The sequence below is a fragment of the Tubulanus polymorphus genome, chromosome 3, assembly GCF_964204645.1.
Source record: "Tubulanus polymorphus chromosome 3, tnTubPoly1.2, whole genome shotgun sequence".
Lineage (NCBI taxonomy): Eukaryota > Metazoa > Nemertea > Palaeonemertea > Tubulaniformes > Tubulanidae > Tubulanus > Tubulanus polymorphus.
The window spans coordinates 10,182,062-10,201,505 of NC_134027.1; the positions used below are offsets into that span (position 1 = coordinate 10,182,062).

The 19,444-nt window shown below is 38.6% G+C and overlaps 2 protein-coding genes across 2 annotated transcripts; one reads left to right on the forward strand and one right to left on the reverse strand.

The window, feature by feature from the left end:
- Nucleotides 1-129: 129 nt before the first annotated feature.
- Nucleotides 130-10,233, reverse strand: LOC141902443 (uncharacterized). Its single transcript, XM_074790162.1, has 11 exons — nt 10,143-10,233; nt 6,256-7,452; nt 5,419-5,563; nt 4,033-4,226; nt 3,575-3,727; nt 3,070-3,211; nt 2,597-2,752; nt 2,113-2,308; nt 1,893-2,044; nt 1,372-1,523; nt 130-989 (listed from the first exon to the last, which is right to left on the reverse strand). The coding sequence occupies exons 1-11, from the start codon at nt 10,186-10,188 to the stop codon at nt 928-930; spliced, it is 2,595 nt and encodes an 864-aa protein (XP_074646263.1). The 5' UTR covers nt 10,189-10,233; the 3' UTR covers nt 130-927.
- A 224-nt stretch (nt 10,234-10,457) lies between these two features.
- Nucleotides 10,458-12,542, forward strand: LOC141901810 (peptidyl-prolyl cis-trans isomerase-like 1). Its single transcript, XM_074789295.1, has 4 exons — nt 10,458-10,673; nt 11,116-11,270; nt 11,382-11,450; nt 12,107-12,542. The coding sequence occupies exons 1-4, from the start codon at nt 10,618-10,620 to the stop codon at nt 12,328-12,330; spliced, it is 504 nt and encodes a 167-aa protein (XP_074645396.1). The 5' UTR covers nt 10,458-10,617; the 3' UTR covers nt 12,331-12,542.
- The last annotated feature ends 6,902 nt before the right edge of the window (nt 12,543-19,444 follow it).

Below are 19,444 nucleotides of genomic sequence, written 5' to 3' on the forward strand. Positions count from 1 at the left end.
TATAGCGACTGTTGATAACTGTTCAACTGGAATCCTCGTGATAACTGACATGACAAGACAGAACTTCCAACCATTGGTAATTTCATCAAGAATACTTAATTATCCTTTATTGGAACTTATTTACAACACACATACATTTAATATTTACAAAATAAAGTTTCTTTCTAGAAATCAAAGTTCATTATGCTTAACACCGACGTACCAATCTAAAGTATATAAAGTACATGAAATCGATTTAAATTTATTGCATTCGTTCGGATATAGATGTTCAGCATGATGAACTTTGCTCTTACCTGGTGGATGAAACGACGACTCAACAAGGTTAAAACCTACCGTGAAATGACAGTCAACTCCTTTCTGAGTTCCAGTCTATTGGGACATAAGTGAATTTTTACCAAAATCTAGAGTAATTAGCTTGATTTTTCAACTCAGACTCAAATAAATTATTATGACCTAGTAGCATCTATTGCTTGAACAAGCTACAGTTGCTCAAAAGTTGGTTAGAGGTAACCAGTGGATAGTCGACACTGTGACTGTCATTGTTACTATGGTATTTATCCACCAGTTATCTTTAACCAACTTTTCAGCAACTGGCCCCAGGATGCTGAATTTCAATTGCTATCAAATCTTACCTTTCTAAATAAACGCCTGCACCAAAGGATCCTCGTTTCAGAAAATATGAGAACGATTCTTATTTAAAGATTTACCTTATTTACTGATTGTAAGTTAAAATATCAAACCAGAAAGTTGACGCAGGTCAGTGAAGCTTAAAACTTAGTATTTCGCAACGTAGAAAACGTTCAGCAGTCAAATATACGTTGTAGATCCGTTCCGGTTTTAAAACTTAATGTTGACTGAGTTTATAGATGGATCGTATGGTAGGCGGGCTTTTGTATAAAGTATCAGTGTCGACAATCGATAGTCGTACTAGGGAGTGTCGAGAAAAATGGGTCGAATCCTTAATGGAACTGCAGAAGTAGATCTTGAGGCTAAAAATATACAAGCAAGTTTATTCAGCTACCGGTGAAAAATGTACAGGGTACAGCCGACTCCTACCGAATCGGATATGACCAGTTGGATAACCGCTCGACTCTTAGGAAATACAGGGGCGGATCTAGGGGGGACGTCGGGGTGTCCGGACCCCCTCAACTTTGAAGTGCCCTCAAAAATGTCACCCCACAAAATTTTTTTGACCAAGGTTTTCCAGCTATAATATTTTTTCAACGCATGAAATGACCGAAAGCACCCCCTAAAATGTTGTGGAAGTATCCAGAGTACGTGGTGGTTCGTAAAAAGTGCCCCTTTCTCTCATTGGACACCCCCCATGGAAAATCCTAGATCCGCCCCTGAAATACATAACATCCAACTTACCGGTTTCTAATTTGGACGTTTGTTGAAGCTGGGATGACGAGTCATTCAGTGATATATACGACGGTTGCTTCGTTAACAAATGCCGCTTTTTTCCTGCAGATGTTTCTTCCTCCGTAGTACTAGCGTCGCCAGTATGTCCTCTGTGCACCGAGCTATTGAAATACAAAATTGTTGTTCTATGAACAATAACTGGAGTTTTCAAGAATAGTTTCTAGCAGTAAGGCATAAGCAAAAGGTAGCACTTTGCAGCACTATTGGTCGAGATAAAGTAGCAGGCGCTGATTCAGGGGTCTGCTCAGCTATCAAAAATTTTTAAAATCATTTTCTTGAAAGGAATGTACTCAAGACAAAGCGGGCGGACAGTACCACATATTCGGTACCAAATCAGCTTATGTTTGGTCAAACAATATGCCATGTAGGCCCCCTATCATTAGAGATTTTAGTCGGCAGTTAAGTAGCGCGTAGCAGACTTGCTACATTGTCAGCGAGTCAATGTGTGTGTCTTAGTGACCTGTACTTACGCAATAGTTTTGCTCGAATCTGCAACTGTTTTACCACTACTGACAGGTACGCGTGTTCGTTTTTGAAGATGGACCATTCGACACTTAGCTCCTGAAGAACATTTGCCCTTTTTCCAGAAAGTCGGACAAATCAGCGTGTGTTGCTTTTTGCACTAAATGAAAAGAAACATCGATTAAAATCTTCGTTCAGACTGAATCGGTGTAATTCCGAAATATTCACCTCATCGCCGAGTGCGCAAAATCCGTCGATGAAATCATCGCACACTTTAGCACCTTTGTTGACCTTCACATGAAGATAAGGACAGTTGTCATGGTTACAGACACCGCGTAGGAAATACGAACACACGGGCATCTTGCCTTTTGAGACGGTGTGAGAGAACGGACAGTCGGTCACCTTACACGTTCCACGTAAGAATCTACAAAGCAAATCTACACGTTTTACAATCTGTACCAATTAGGGAGCAGTGACTGACCTGGAATCATTTACAGTCAAAAAGTCCTTTACAATGCCACTGTTGGGATCGATGGAAATATGGCGTTATAACCAATATTGGCGTTATGAAGATTGGTATTTTCATTGAATTTGAGTAAGATTTGGCGAAAAAATGTTCTACGAAAAATTTTGGCCTTAATTGAAAAGTGAGCAATGGCATGAAAAAGGATGGCATTGTAACAAATTTGACCGTAAAGCAATATAACAGTACCTCGTGCAGATGGCTACTTTGGTCGGGTCATGTTTAAACGGACATTTGTCGCCGCGGTTACACTTTCCGAAACGATTATAGAACAAACAGTACTTGATTTTTACTTTCTTGTATCGCGCGGCGGTCGTTTGCGCAATACTCCGCTGAATCGCATGACTGTAAATAAACAATTAAACATCAAATGGTAAATGCTTAAGTTCATCTGCCCATCTGTGGCCTATATTTTACTATACTACTGAAAACTGACTGAGCTAGGCCACCAGGTGATTTCCAAGTAAAGTTGAAAGAGACATTAGTGCACAAGCTAGCATTTGGCTAATGTCATTATTTTTCAACATCTAGGACAGGTTAATATTCGGTTCAGTTCTGAAATAAAGTTCTTTTCGACACAGAACTTCGAAAACATTCCATCAGGTAGAGCCGTAGAGTCTACAGTCATGAACACACCAGTTCATTCGCTGTTATCAGTTTACCTAGCACGAAGCCTATTTTGTGTCGTACTGGCCTTCACTAATGTACCAGGCTTCGTTTGAATGTACGTCACGCCACCAATATCAACCCGCGATATCTTTTTACGCCGTTTCGCCAAATCCTGTAGTTTACCAGATTTCGGTCCTTTAAGCAAATAAAATCAAAAACTGGTATGCTACCGCAGTTTCGCACTCAGGACCCAGTTCCACAGTTGTGAGTTAAGGTTTGACTTAGTCTAGTACTTAGCCGTCGTTCCACGAACAACATTTTGTAGGGAACCTATAACACAACTGGTATTCAGACCAAGTTTTGACTCAGAGTTAACTCATCGAAAATGAACTTATTTTAACTCAGAGTCAACTCTAACAGTGGAACTGGATCCAGAATGTATATTTTTTTATACATGATCCATTTTTCATCAATTATAATTAAAAGCCAAAACAACAAACTGTTGTAAGGTCTAAAGAAAAATATCCAGACATGACTTCCAGATGTGATCTATCTTACCACCGCTGCTACTACCATCAACCGCGAGACCTTTAGTCGGACTTTTATGGCTGTTTTCACCAGTAGTTATCCTCTGTAATGTTTTACCAGCTGGATCCATACGAAACTTCACACCTCGCACTGTGACTGTCTTCATCTTAGCCGTTGTCATCTCTGTTATCATATCAATGAAAAGTAAAGCATTTAGAACTGGAATTTTGAAATTTTTTAATTGAAATAGCTACAGTAGTTTTCGTCAGCTGCTAAAATTAAAAAGATTGAAAATTTTTTAATTCTAATCATGGGAATTCTTCAATATATCAGGCCATCATTCAAGAAACCGTTTACATCATTCAATCTGTAGAGGCCTAACTTACAGGTATAATCATCAGGTTCAAAATTTGTTTTCCAAATTGCTGGGATGTACCATCCTATATCGTACTGCTTATTTTCAACCGTGGAACTTCTGTGCAACTTACTTTTGATCACAAGTGCGTTCGTTTTCCGCGCAGGTTTCAAAGGCTTCACCTTTGCCGGTGACTGAATAGCCGACTGTTTCACCAATTTAGTACTATTCGACTTGTACAAATATCCATTGATCATAACGTACTTTTTCATGTGACTCTGTTGGTTGTTCAGGGTATTTTTTTCCTTCCTATTCGATGCAGTTCGCCTTTTGAATCAATCAAAAAGAAGAGTTCATTCAGTCGTTTTTTTAATTCATCAGCGTATGATGGGCGATCATCCGACTAATCAATTGATTGTACATGTATGTACATACCCGAGAATAGAAGAATAGATAGCTAGCTCTATGTCTTCCATTGGTCTCGATGGAATTAATAAAATCAGATATCAAATTGATCCTCATCGTGATATATCATTCAGAGATGCTAGGGCCAAAGTACCAAAATTCCGGAATTTAGAACGGGGGTCTTTTTGTGTTTTTGCATCGCCGGAAATGCGTTCTAGAGCGATCTGGGTATCTGAAAATACGACGGCAGACATTCGTTGTGCTTCACATCCCTCGCTGCTTATGCCGCGCGCTATCCGGGTGACGAAGAATATCTTTTTTCCCGCAACTACCGTATTTGACCTGGTCTTTACAAACGACGCAGTACGCCACACCAGCTAAGTCTAACTTACGAATGTAGTTCGATAAGTAGTCCCCATTACTGTCCTTACACTCTAGCCAGTGCCAGTTAAATTCATTTTTTATACCGCTGTCAATTGCCCTTATATCGGCCGACTTCCGACTGACAATCTTTCCGTGCGTGCTCATTTTGCAGACCGTCCCGCTTGACAGCTGCAGGCAAAAAGAAAGTTACAAAGCTGCGTGCCTCAGGACATAGCACGCACATGGTAATAATTAAGATGATATTTATTAGATATCATCTTAATTAGGCCTATTACCACGTGCATCTTCACATTGTTGGCCGTCAGCAGGACGATGTACAACGGCGCGTAAAGATAATTGACTTTTAATTGGAAATGGCGTCACAACAGTGGCGCTCCGCCTACGCACGCACAGATACCACAAGCACACATATATACATTGTAGCAGAATGTCCTCAGAAACAGAGACCAAGGTAAAATAACACAGAAGCGACGACGAGTACAAGCAAACGAACGCTTTTACGGTGCGTGCCATTACTGGACGCCGCGAGGAATTCTCACCCAATTTCCGGAATTGACATCGGCGATCCTAAATTTCCGGAATTCCGGATATTTCCGGAAAACTAGCATCTCTGATCATTCGGGGAGGCCAAAATTTAGGTTCGGCGCAAATACAATTTGAACACTGCTTAATCATATTTCTTCTGAGGGAAGGTAACAAAAATGTTCTTATAGGACTTTCAAGTACTTACTGGAATTTTCTAGCCTCCAGGTCGGATTTTCCAGCCAGATTGAGTTTGCGCAGTATGAACCGACTCGCTACATATCCACGGACCGACCTTGACGCCGATTTCGATCCAAGCGAGTGAAGCAACTCCCTAGAGCCTAAACTTGATACTAAACAGTGACGTAAAGAATTGAAAATATTAAGAATATTACTGACATGAAGTTGAGAGTACAAACGAACCCCTTTTTTCTCTTGATTGATAATTTATACTATCAATTTTCACAGACCACAGGTATTTAAAGGGTAACTGTGCACAGTAAAATATCTTATATATCTAATAATAAGTTTGAAACCTATAAAAAGACATTTTCGCTACAGCAGAAAAGCATTTTATGTAATATTTTTTCTAAAAATAAGGGTTTGGTTGAGTCCATGGGGGCCCGCTGCCATTTTCTCCACCTAGAAGCGGATAGATATAACTATGATCACACTGACAGCCCAGCAGGAGTATTTCAATCACGATTTTCAACTGAGATCTTCAATGAGTGTATCTTTATGTGTTGTACACACTCGTGTGTGTGATGGGCCAGGACTACGTCATCAATGTTTACATGCCTCACTTTGGAGTTTGAATGGTAGCTCTCATCTGCTGTAAATTAAACTGGTTGTTTATGAGTAAATCAGTGAGAATTTGAAAATTCAACTAGCATTATGCTAAACAGCAACAAGAGTAGAAATGAATGGCATATTGTAGTTTTGCCAGTGCAGTTCCCCTTTAAGACCTTTATTTATTTCTTACTTCATAAGTCGATGATTTCATCGCCGATCGAAAGCTAAAACCACCGCGACTGCTTTTACTCACCTGGTTTTCTTTGAATCGAGTATTTCGTTTTGATCAACAACATAGCCACGGACGCTCGCCGGCGCTTCGCACTTTCCGGCTGACGACGTACGAGTTTGTAGCGAGACACTTTATCGGCCGCTTTTTTCTTCGTCGTTATTCTATCTTTCGGCTTTTGATCGGCGTTGACGTACTTCATCGAGTACTTCGACTTGACTATTTTCACGCGCGGCGATACTGCTCGAGTTTTGACGCAGCGTTCGTTCCGAAGTCTGATATTTTTCGCCCGCCCATCCGCCGAAGCGTCAGTCTTATGTTTCGTCAGAGATATCGCCCGCGCATTTGTTTTCCTATCGCCGAACGAGGAAATTCCCGATGATGATAAACGTGGCTGTGTAGAGTTTTTTTGAGATGACCAAATGGCATGACTAGAAGCGTAGTTTGTCGACGCTGACGCGGCTTGACGGTTAGACAATGACGTCGAGGTGTGCGTGTCATTTTTTCTGCTGACAGACACCTGTCGGGAAGATCCCCTCGCGATCGGAGTGGGTACGTAATTGTACTTTTCAATTTTGGACGCGGCATGGTTTTTCGCGATAACTGATTGACTCGGACGGCACAAATCTAACGGAGTTGGAGTATAATCTTGTTTAGTAGAAGTTGAATATTGCGAAGCCAAGCCAAGCGTTTCTAAGCCCGCTACCTTCTTTGAAGCAGTGTTACTGTAAGCCTGCGAAGAAGCCGCATTCATACAAACTGCCCCTAAAGAACTTTGTGAATGAGTCAATTCCGCTGCACTGGGAGAATTGTTCTCCCGAACATAGTCAAGCTTTCTACAATCTTGTCTCTGTAATTTGTTCCTTTTCTTGATTACAACTAATCTGTCGCAAGGATTATTTCTGGGCGCCGTTTTTGAATAGGACGAGACTAGACTGTGATCGGAGGGGATTGCACATGACGAAGTAGGAGGATTGAGTTTCTGATGATTGCTTGATTTGATGACCGGTCTGGTTAAGAGAAGATCGGCACTTTGTGGTTTTCGTATGAACCTTCTCGATGGACTTTTTCCGTTTGTTCCAGTGGATGTTGAGGAAGCGAAACAAGAAATCCTTTTCTTTTTAGATGGCTTCGTCGTTTTATGTTCATGACCACTTTGATGGGAGGCAGCCGGTTTGCGTTTGACATTCCCTTCACTATTTTTAGCATTCTTTATTAAATCTGAAAAGAAAGATTGAAAGTCATAGTAGCGTCAGGCCCGTACACAGCCTCTATTTTGGTTGGCCATGGATTTAGATAACACAGCCACAGGAACTTATTTAACAGCGTAGCCAACCAGCGAGCAACGTGTCCACTATCAGCCCATTGCTGAATTTGAGCTGAAAAAGAGCTGAATTATGAGCGGAAAATGGACTGAAAATGAGCTGGAAATAAGCAGAAAATTGTGTGGCTGAAAACCAGCTGAAAAAAGGCGGAATTTATATATGAAAATCAGCAGAATTTATTGAAATATTTTCTGGCTGAAATTGAGCTGAAAAAGAGCTTAATTTGGTACTCCACAGTGTTCTATTTCAGCTGATATTCAGCTCAATTTCAGCCTGAAATTCCTAATGCTTTAGAGTTGCATTATCATTAACAAAAAAAACTTCATTGTTTAAAGTTATGTTTGATTAATCCTACTTCAAAGTTCATGGAAGAAAGGAGTCCAAGATTAATTAGGTATAGTGATACTCCAATATACTTTGTTGATTGCTGCAGGGGAGATCCAGGCTGGGAGAAAGGGGGATTGATTCAGCTCATATGACAAGGGCACCTCATTACTCGTGGAGGGAGCTATTAAATATAGTCCCAATTGACAAGTTATTCGGCCATTTGCTCGGCCAAGCATTGTATCAGAAAGCCGAGTGATTGATTAATTCGACAATCCACTCGGCCAAGCTAGTAAAAGTTAATAAGAAGAGCTCTTATCAGTTCTATGAGGGCTTATGTTACGATTATGTTGATCCTGAAGTTATGCAGTCTGCTGTTACTAGTACAAGATTACAAATGTTGATTTTGAGAAGAAAGTTCTTCCTGTTAAGGTGAGAACCTTTTAAAGAAATTGCATTTTACCTTTTTATTCAACTGTCCTGGAAGATCATATTCATCAAATGTTACATTAATAGGAACTAGCTGTGATTGTGATATTTATTGCTGCACTTTTGTAGTGTAAATATTTTTCAGAGAAAATTTATTCTAATTCATGTTTGTCCAATATTGATTTTCATGTCAAAGTTGGCTCCGCAACCAAAGTGGCAATAAAAGATGCTAAACTGAGTTTCTACAATGATTGTCAAACTCTTCTATTGAGACTTTCTATGAAGATGAGTTAGTCAAAATCGCATCGAAAAAGAGACGCCTCGAAACGGACATTATTTCATTGAATTCAACTTCAGGAACACTCGCAGACCCTGCTGGGGAGAAAAGAGCGCTTTCCCTTCTTACACAATCGAATACATTACAAAGACGTGCAAAAGACAAAGCCAGTGAACTGTCTGTTGTGGAAGAAGAAATGAAAACTCTAAACGCAATTTCACAGATTTGAGCATAGACATTCTAATCGTGAGGAATATCATTGTTACTTTTGTGAATATGAACACAGTGCAGAATAAATATGGGTTTTTGTTAATACATATGGTTATATGCTTTTGATTTTTGTTTTTAGTTAGAGTAGAAACACCGTGTTGATAATTTATTATAATTGGACCCTAAAATTTAGGTTATCATCTAAAAAACCCTAAAAAAGCCCTAAAATTCTGGTAAGACCAATCTGTAGGAACCATGAGACTATCATATACCTGGTGGAGGGCTCCCAATTCCTTTGCAAGAGGTTTCGGAGTCCTCCTGCTGAAAATTTTGAGAATTAAGGTACAATTTTAGTGCATATTACAGCTTTAAAAAGTACTGTGGACTTTTGTCATAGATCAATGTCAGGTGGAATTTTTCACGTGCGATTTTCAAAAGGGCACTTGATCAGAAAAGGGGGAAAAATAGAGACCCCCCGAATCCCTTCTGGATCTGTACCTGTGCTGTTGCTATTGTTTAAAAAATCAGAAAACTAAGGCAGGAAGACCACGCAAAAATTACGTCATAATAGGGATGCCGTGTCACCACAGACACCGTGGTACGAAATCGAGCCAATAGATGGCTTATGATGACAAGCAACGCGACGCCTACCGACACAACTGGGTTTATCGCCTACAAGAAGCCGCTAGTTGCTGCTCTATCGGTTCAACATAGACTGTAAGTTGGGCTGCGATCGCGGTTGCTCCGTAGGCGTCGTTGCTTGTCGACATAAGCCAGCTTTTAAGGAAGCGGCATTCCAGAATAGTTCAGCCTCGATTTGAAAACGCTAATTAGTCCAAATCGAGGCTGAAAGAATTGTTGTTAATTTTCCGCTCAAAATCAGCTAAGGGAACTCAGCAGAAAATGAGCGGAAAATAAGCGGAAAGGGGGACACGTTCCGCTCAAATTCAGCTCATTTTCAGTATACTACAAATGTTAAATTCCGCTCATTTTCAGTGAATTTCCACTCAAATTCAGCTATTTTTCAGCATTGAATTTTCCGCTCATTTTCCGCACTCTCAATGGACTGATAGTGGTCGCACGAAGCCCGTTGCCAAGCCCTTGCATTTCAGTCACAGACTTTCCGCAATTCCTTTTTTTATTCACTTAGCCCCTCATCAGATTCTTGTTCCCAGTTACAAGTAGTTACCACTGGTTACACCAACACCACTCACACATCACAGAAGTAGCAAAACCAATTCGACTTGTGTGATTAATTGCCGCATTGGATGATAACGACTGGCCAAAAACTAACCAACCAGTCCAGATCCACCACGACCACCACGGTGATCATTCTTAAATCTTACCCGCAAGATATTTGATCTCCTTGTATAACTCAGCGTTTTCGTCCATTGTTCAGTGGTACCGCAACGAATGCTGTCTTTTTTATTTGAAAGATGACGTGTGTATTATATATTATATTTGTAAGGGTTGCCTGTAGGTGGCACTGACCAGTTTTTAGATTGGTTGCCATTCGAATTGCGCACCAGCAACAACCTGTTTATCATCCTATGTCTTTTGATTTCTGACCATTTTCTGCATTCACTATTTTGTATTTTCTATTTGTTACATAGAAACTGCTTTGTTATAAATCCCATCCAAGTATGCAAGATCAATATAATGAATTGAATTAACCCTTGATTTGAGCCTCCACGTCTTCGGTTATTAAGCGACGAAGTTGTTTTTATACCTTTTCGAACAAACTAGGGCCCTAATTTTACTTCAACGACTTCTTTACATTTCTTTTGATCGGGCGTAAAGCGTGACAAACTGCGGTAAAACATGTCTGGAATTCCGCCGTCGAACTGGCAGCCTCCCAATGTCACAGTAGACACGTCGTAAGTGATTCCTTCTATTCTATTCTAATTTCGAAATGGATATGTTGCCGTGGTCCGTATACCGGCAAAGTATTTACTTCCGCTATTTTACCGTACATTATTACTATATATGTAGTATTAATTAATAAAAAGTAACCATAAAATTATTATATTGGGTTTAGGGTTTCGATAGGGTTAGTGTCGAGAGGGTGAGAAGAGGGTCCAGGGACCAGAGGGTTCCGTTTTACCCCCTAGGAGATAGGATTAGGGATAGGATTAGAGTAAGGTGAGGTACTATAGATAGTTAAAACATTCGGTTGGTTTTCAGCAAGCTCGGTGGTCTAGTGGTATGGCGCTGCGCTTGGAACTGTAGGCCCAGCGCAATATATAATGATTGGACGCTCAATAATACGTGTTGTATAACTGTTATACCTTCAGTTTTTGTTTGTTTGTATGATTTCAGTATGGGATCGTTTATCGTCGAACTGTATTGGAATCACGCTCCGAATACGTGTCGAAACTTTGCTGAATTAGCGAGGCGTGGATACTACAATGGCATCAAATTTCATCGAATCATTTCTAATTTCATGATTCAAGGTGGAGACCCAACTGGAACAGGTAGGTTCCGTCAACTTGTGTTGTGTAGATAATCGAATTCACTGCTTGGACATTGAAAAAGTGAAAGTAATACTCGCTTAAACTGTGGACTCGATGATTTCTTATTTATAGGATGTGGAGGCGCCTCTATCTATGGTAAAACGTTTAAGGACGAAATTCACCCCGATTTAAAACACACAGGTATAAACACATCCTCCCCCGGCAGGGATTCGAACCTGATGGCATCGAGATTGCCACGGCACGAAACCCTGCCATAATCGACCGAGTGCGCAGATACATGCGCAGTTCAGACGATGTGATTTTTAGCCAATCAGAAATCCCGTTTTATTTTAGCCCGGGTTTTCCCATTTATAGTTCTTCCTTGAAATTTGCCTCAACGATTATACAATGAGCAATCTGATTGGTGCCGCCAGTTTTCGTTCGGAAAGCCGCGCATGTACCTGCGCACCCAGTCTACTGATGCAGGGGTTCGTGCCGTGGCTGAGTGTAGCGAGTAGCGATGCCATCAGGTTCGAGTCCCTGCAGAGGGAGGATGGTATAAACAATACGTTAAAGAATGTTGGAACTCTGTGAAAATGAAGATTAGAATAACCTTGTTGTTTTCAAACTTCGGAAATATTTCATATGCATTTAGACAGTTGGATCCGGTCAACTCGGATAAACCGTTCAATTTGGATGTTAATTGAAATATTTCTGTGATACTATTTATGAAATACATAATATCCAATTCAGACACATTCCTACGGCCCCAAGAAATCATCCGACTTGAGGCCTGTTTGTAAATGAATCTTTCAGGGTGTATCTATAAAAAAAGTTACTGTATGTTACTATTTTAGGAGCTGGAATTCTCTCGATGGCAAACAGTGGGCCGGATACGAATGGCAGTCAGTTCTTCATTACTTTAGCTCCGACGCAGTGGCTGGACAAGAAACACGCAATTTTTGGACGTATCTCCGCTGGAATGAAAGTGATAAATCGAATCGGTTTGGCGGACACCGACGGGAACGATCACCCGCGCGACGAGATCAAAATCGTCAAAGCGTATATCACACCGAATTGATCAGAAGCCATCAATGGGCAGAAAAAAACTATCAAGCATTTATTTTCATGAAGGTTTTTTCGACATATAATAAATAACATGAGTCTGACGATTAATGATGATGTCTTGATTCTACGTGATGTACTAGTGTCCGATCCTCAGTCATTTCACTTGTTTTTATATCTATTTTTAGAAATAAAATAAAAATATTAAGTCAGCATAATCGAGTCTTTATCTTGTTGATCATCTGCTTTTTCATTACGATTGCGATTGGAGATCACGAAAATATATGAAATTTTACATTGAAATTTGAGAAGGGAATAAATGTACTTAGGTAAGGAGCCAAGTTAACATATCAGACAGGTAGACTCGTCAGTAATGTCCATGTTCACAGATGTAGATTGTTTCTTTGAGAAATACATGTATCGATAATTGTTAATAGCACATGGAATTTGGATTACCTAGTGATTGTTCTCATCGCCAGGGTAAGTTTCTATTTGACTACGGCGTCACACTCGAGTGCAGAGTTGTACCCGACAACATTTTCTAATTACGACAAGTGGTTTCTGTATTTGATCACAAAGGGCCAGGGATCAGATATCCGACCGAGCATTTAACCAAGCGGCATGGTGTCCCAAAATTTCATCCATATGTAAGAAAATATTCGTCAACGGCAACTTCAGAGACAATACATGAAGATTGAACAAATAAATATTTAACCAATCAACAGTATTTTATTCGCTTGATTTGGAAATCTACTTTAACAGAACAGACTATTTTGCCATACATTTTCTTCATAACATTTCTTATACGGGTAAAGAGCAACCAGACTAAGCATGCATCCAGCAGTATCCCAGTTTATATCTGACAGTGGCCCACAGACCATTTTTTCCCTACCCCACCTGAGCTCAACACCAACTCACAAATTAGACATGTAAACAAGAAATACCTTTGTTAGTAATGATATTTCTTATTCGCACGTTTTCCTCAAATCTCGGCATGACCAAATGCACGTGTCAATTTGGTATCAAGTTTATCTTGAGCTTTTTTCTAAAGCATCAGCTTGCTCTCTACCCCTTGAAGGCTTTCAACACTGTACAATATGTAGAAATACTCAGATTCATCAACCGAATAACAAAACCCATTTCAGATCAACTCTTGATCTTATCGATCTCGGAACTAAAATTAAATGCATTTTTCCATTGGAATGGCTAACATGATATAAAATACATACGATCTATTTAACTTTAAAACTTCAGTAATCATCTACCTTGTACAAGGTAAGGCGCAATTATTTTGTGTTCAAAATGGCCTCAAAGTTTCTTCAAATTTTAGTTCAACCGAAACTCATTGTTACCACAGGAGTGTGCAAGGTTTAACAACAGGAATCTGCTTCCCAAAAATGGCAAATTTACTGAGCATTGTCCACCCTAAAAAATACTCTCAAAGATCCTGATTAGAGTGACCTGGAAGCAGGCTCTAATCTACCAGGTCACGGAGAAAAAAAAAACATTAATTATAAGTGTTGTCTCAAACAATAAATCTTATCTGTATTCACTTACGGTAAGTAGATATGGAATAATACATCAGCATTAAATATCATATACGCTTCAGTGAGAGTTGGTTTTGAAAACCCATATGGACTAGGTAGAATCAAAAATGCATAAAGATGTATTTTTGGTAGAATGTATACTAATAGTTGTGTTTCCATAAAGTTATTGCACACAAAATCAAACTCTTAAATTTTCGAATTCTTAATACCTGGAGATAGCAGTTTGTGAACAGAAAGACAATTAATCTATGCGAACTGAGTAATGTACCAACTATGTCCAATGAAAATATCACTGAAAGTTTACTTTGATAGAATGGCTGATAGTTCGCCGAGCGGTGAAATTGAGATTTTAAGAGATGCAATTTATCAACATTATTTCTAATTAGCAATATATAATATATATATCCCACCCCAAAAAATTATTCACAACATCGGGTTCACCTTATTTCAAAAATATTATCAAAAAGCATTCCTTCACAAGAAACTAGCAAACTATAACCTTTTCTTCTAATGCACGCCTCCCAAAATAATCTGGCTCATACAAAAACATTTTTCAGCGTCATCCCTAACAATCCTAAACAAACAGCCAATGAGATCAGCTCACTCCCATAAATCTTTTATCTTGCAAAGAAAGACAAAAGGCTTAAAAATTCCATACTAGCTCTTAGAGATTATAAACTGGTCGCCTTTTCAATTTCGAATTAATCTAAAACTATTTCGAAATTAAAGGCACCGCATCGAACCCAATAACGGCCTACTCGACCTAAAGAATTGGCATTCGAACCAAATCGATAATCCATTAAACCAGACGAACACGTCTGGTACTACACATCCAAAACCTTCTCATACTTCCAAATCAAGGATCAAACAACAGTAGTTTTATTACATTATCATTGATATGCTGGATTCGCAGCATGTACGGAAGTACAACTTGGACTCGTTGAAGCTACAACTGAAACTAACTTTCGAATACAGCCAACTACTTCTAACGCTTTTTATCGATCAAGTCCCTCTATGGGCTGCTTATCTCGATCAAAGCGACGAATTGGTCATCATTATCGGATCTTTACCGAGTATATTTGACTCGCGGAGGAATTACACTTACAAGTTTCCCCGTTTACTACAGTAGGGCAGTGCACGGTATTATTTTAAACCCCAGTAAAGATTAAATAGAGTACACCAAACCCATTTAAAGCAAACTATTTCATACATGCTCGATATCGAAAAATTGCTGTCTGGATTTTACTGTTGGTTTTAGTTACAGTAGGCACAACGCTTATTCTACATTTTGCAGTCAAAATCGCGCAAGTCATCACGTATAATCACCTAGGTCATATAAACTTTAAAATCCTGTTAATCCATATCCAAAAAACTTGTCTTTTAAGTTGTAGTTTTTGTCGTACTAGTCACACTTAAAATTTGATGTCGCGAGGTAACAATTAAGTGTAGTGGGGATCGCACCCGGGTCTCGTACATAGACAGCAAGCGTGCTAACCAGTATACCAATAGAACTAGTCCAGTGGTTATACAGCTTGCATACTATATTTACTACGTACTATACTTCAACGTACTATATAACCGGGTTCGATCCCCGATGAGTGCGCGTAATTTCACTGTCACTTCTCTTAAACATTACATAGGTGGAGATTGTCATGTGTGCGTAACATCGATTTCCTTTTCCCAACTATTGAGTAAATCTAATTGCCTAAGTCGCAAGTCCATTTTAAGATTGTCGATAGTAAAATTTAAGCGATTATCAAAAGCATATTGCTCCATGGGCTATCGATGTCTATGCATCAAATGGAGAAATGGAGAATAAAAAACCAATCGAAACTCAAGTCAACCGCACTACGAATATCCAGCATTTCAATAATTCCTCAACATAAATTACGATAGATGCTAATAAATACTACAACGCAAATGATTTTTCCCAGACATTGACTGCTAACTAGAAACGGCACTGATTTTGATGCCAGAAACATGACTAAGCTCAATGATGAATTAAAGAAAATTACGGTGAACTACAGATACAACAGAATTCATCATTGCCAATGATATATTTCCACCGATATCGAATACTTTCGTCTGGTTCTATCACCGAGAAAAAATCTGTCAGCTAAAATGATTTTTCGAGGAAAACTTTGAAATAGTACCTTCAATTCGAACTGTTTTTTTCTTCTCTTAAACCTCGGTAAGATCGAAAAATAATTGTGTTCCAATAAACGCGTTTCACCGATGAACAAAACCAATACTAGAAATTTAAGACAACATCGAACATCGACCAAATGATCTTTTTACCACATCAATTTGAGGAATAACACATTGTATTGTTACACTTAATTTTCAACAAACTTCACTTGCTCTTTACAACTGATTTCGAGTATTCTAAGCAGTTCGAATAACTATGGCGTCAAACTATCTTTACTAAGGATTGTTCGTCGAGTCATCATGGACTCTGGAGTCCAAGGTTGAGTATAGTGCAAAATCTAGCAAGAGCATCATTACTTGCATGAAAGCAGAATATTAAAAATCTACGCGCTAATTTAAAAAAATTTCTAACGTCTTCTTGTTATTAATTGCCTTGTTTCAAAATGTTCTTTTGAGCTGACCATTTTTGGAAGCCCACCGAAGGACTAAGTGCTATGCTAGAAGGACTGGTACCACTATTTGTATGTATGTCGTAAAATAAATTCTTTTCAACAAAAATCGAACAAAAAGCCGAACTTCAAAAAATTCTTAAGATATTTTTGTTATTTTGATAAGAATATGCCCCACACAGCCTTTTTATATCAGGTTTGTTCGAATACCTTCATAATACATGTAAATGTACAATCGTACAGCTACTTTCAAGCTAGTAATTAGACGTACCAATAGCATAAATTTTATCACATGATAGATTCTAACTGACCAAATAGTACTTAAGGATCAATGCCCAGATGAGTCAACTTTTAAAAAAGCAGGATTGAGAGAATGAGATGTTTGCATTGAGTCAGTCTACAAATTCAATCGGTCTTAAAAAATAGAAACTACCCAGTGATTGAGAAACTACCCAGCGCAAACGAAATTTGTCAATGGTTCAAACATTGTAACATCATAAGCTAAGTATCTCCGAAGGCTTCTGAAAAGAAACCGAGCATATTAGGTACATTATTCATCTCATAACAAATCCTGCTACCGGAATACATGTCGCGACATGTGGATGAAAACTTCAGCGGTATCGGCGACAACCGCCATAATACAAAGCCCATAATCTAGCTGTATCTCAATTCCGTACGTGTAGATAATTCCGTTTTTATGTTTTCAGTTATGTCTTCGAACCGTTTTATACACGTACCACAAAGTACAAACGCGATATGAAAATATGTTTCTTGCTTTGTATCGTCTTAATCATCAAAAACCTCATCTACGTCAAAGCGCACCCCGGAGTTACGGCACTCGACTGACCGTAGAAACAAAACCTTACTTCGCATTCTCTACTGTAGATGAGGCTGCTTTATTGAATAAGTTTCACTTAACCGGATTATATATGAAAAAATCAATTACAAAAGTACAAAAATGCCTTCACACACATATCGACTGCTTTAGTACCGAGATTTGAAGTATACATACAAACATACATACATATATAATATATATATATATATATATATATATATATATATATATATATATATATATATATATATAAAAGCAAAGACACACCAAAAACTCAAAAATCATTCGTGCTGTTAGACACTTAAAAAAAAACCAATCTCATCTCCGACAAGAGGGATTATGTAATATAGGTTTCTACTTTAAAACAACATCTTTTAAACGGAAATCCAGCTTCGAACGAACGACAAATTTTTCGAAAACTCCGTTTTTTACGAATTTACGAGCAACATCGGAAGCGGGGGAGGACATGATGAATCAGTAACGCGCAGAGACAAGTGCGCTCCAAAAAAAAAGAAGCAAAGCAAAATAACGACCAAGGCACGATATACATCTTTCTCGATCACTCGTAATTCATACGTTCGAACACAAAAAGTTATAAACTGTCGTAATGATGAATAAAGAACACCGGACATGATTACGATTATGTAGTAGATACGTTAGTAATATCGAACGACCAACGGACAACACGACAACGACAAAAAAAAAACATTCAATAACGTTGACGTAGCTTGTCCTCCTGGCATCAGAGTCAAGAGATGAATATTCAATGAAACCACAATTAAAACGGTTGCGTTCGTCATTTGAGAAGCAAAGCTTTCATTCAGATCGACACATATGATATTGAAATCGATGTATGTGTACTGCAAATTGCCCCTTGAAAATTGACCAACGAATTATTGCTAGAGTAGGATCAATTATTCGGAAGCATTTGCACATTAGAAAAATCAGAATGTAGTGCTAAATGTTTTATTGCAAATTTCTAAGCTTATAGGGGCAAATGATTTGAATTTTCAAAGCCTCAGACCGTAAAAATGACATTAATATGGGTAGGTAATACTTTAGAAAGCTCATATTCCTTATGACCGAATGTAGCGCTAAATGTTTTAGGGTAAAATGTAAGCTTATAGGAGCAAATAAATGGAATTTTTTAAAGCCCTTGACAATGACAATATTGGTAGGTTATACAGTACACCGCGCCTTATTTGGACATGCCCATCTTAGACATTTGACTAACTCAGATAAAACAAAATCATATTCAGACTATCTTATATATCCTTCACTCTGAGCAATTTTGCTTACGATTGAAGTCTCTAATAAACAAATCAAACAAAAAATGTAGATTGCGAAATTGAAATTACGCTGGACAACAATTATCATAACGATCATCGCTAACATTGGCGGGACAAGATCGGGTGGCTTGCGTCATCAGAAGCAGTCAGTGCGCAAAAATGAACCAAGGCGCCGAATGTTAAACAAATCGCAACGCATGGCACGCCAACAACAGGCGCCAGCGAGCTCAGCTGTCATATCAAAAAACATAGATACTCATTCCATAACCCATAACACATGAATTTCATTTTCTATAATGAGTAATGATGAAAGATTAACTGGTATCAAAAATTACGTGTACAAAAATGACGACACATGTTCTTCGCGTCAATTTCGCGTATATATATATATATATCGATTATTACAAATATTCAAAATAACCGCACATCTTTCGTTGGATCTACAGACACGACGACGACACCGATAACGGTAAAAATAACGAATGATTGATAATAACACGCGGAATTTTACAACAGGAAAAAAAGGTTCGCATCGGTCCGTCATTTTTCAAACAACGCTTAAAAAACACAGCTCTCGTTTCTATCATATAGTAACAAAATATATCGTAACAGCCGAGTTCCGACCGCACGGATGACGGTCGGGTATTTTTCAGTTTCTTGAATCAACGACGTCAGGATAAAAATGATGCACATTTACAAGTTAATTACACAGGATCCATTATCATCATGTAGACGTATATACCAGTAACATATATACCGATATATACATTATTATAGAATTTTTCAGAATGTAACAATTTTCTGATAATAATTTGAACATTTGGATATTCAAATATTGTAGTATGTACAATAATATGCA

Coding starts and splice junctions, on each gene's coding strand:
- LOC141901810 (XM_074789295.1), top strand. CDS start 10,618: ATGTCTGGAATTCCGCCGTCGAACTGGCAGCCTCCCAATGTCACAGTA. Junction 11,271..11,381: donor TGGAGACCCAACTGGAACAG/GTAGGTTCCGTC, acceptor TCTTATTTATAG/GATGTGGAGGCGCCTCTATC. Junction 11,451..12,106: donor CCCCGATTTAAAACACACAG/GTATAAACACAT, acceptor TTACTATTTTAG/GAGCTGGAATTCTCTCGATG.
- LOC141902443 (XM_074790162.1), bottom strand. CDS start 10,188: ATGGACGAAAACGCTGAGTTATACAAGGAGATCAAATATCTTGCGG. Junction 4,227..5,418: donor CTGGAGGCTAGAAAATTCCA/GTAAGTACTTGA, acceptor TTGATTCAAAAG/GCGAACTGCATCGAATAGGA. Junction 2,309..2,596: donor AAAGTAGCCATCTGCACGAG/GTACTGTTATAT, acceptor TTTGCTTTGTAG/ATTCTTACGTGGAACGTGTA.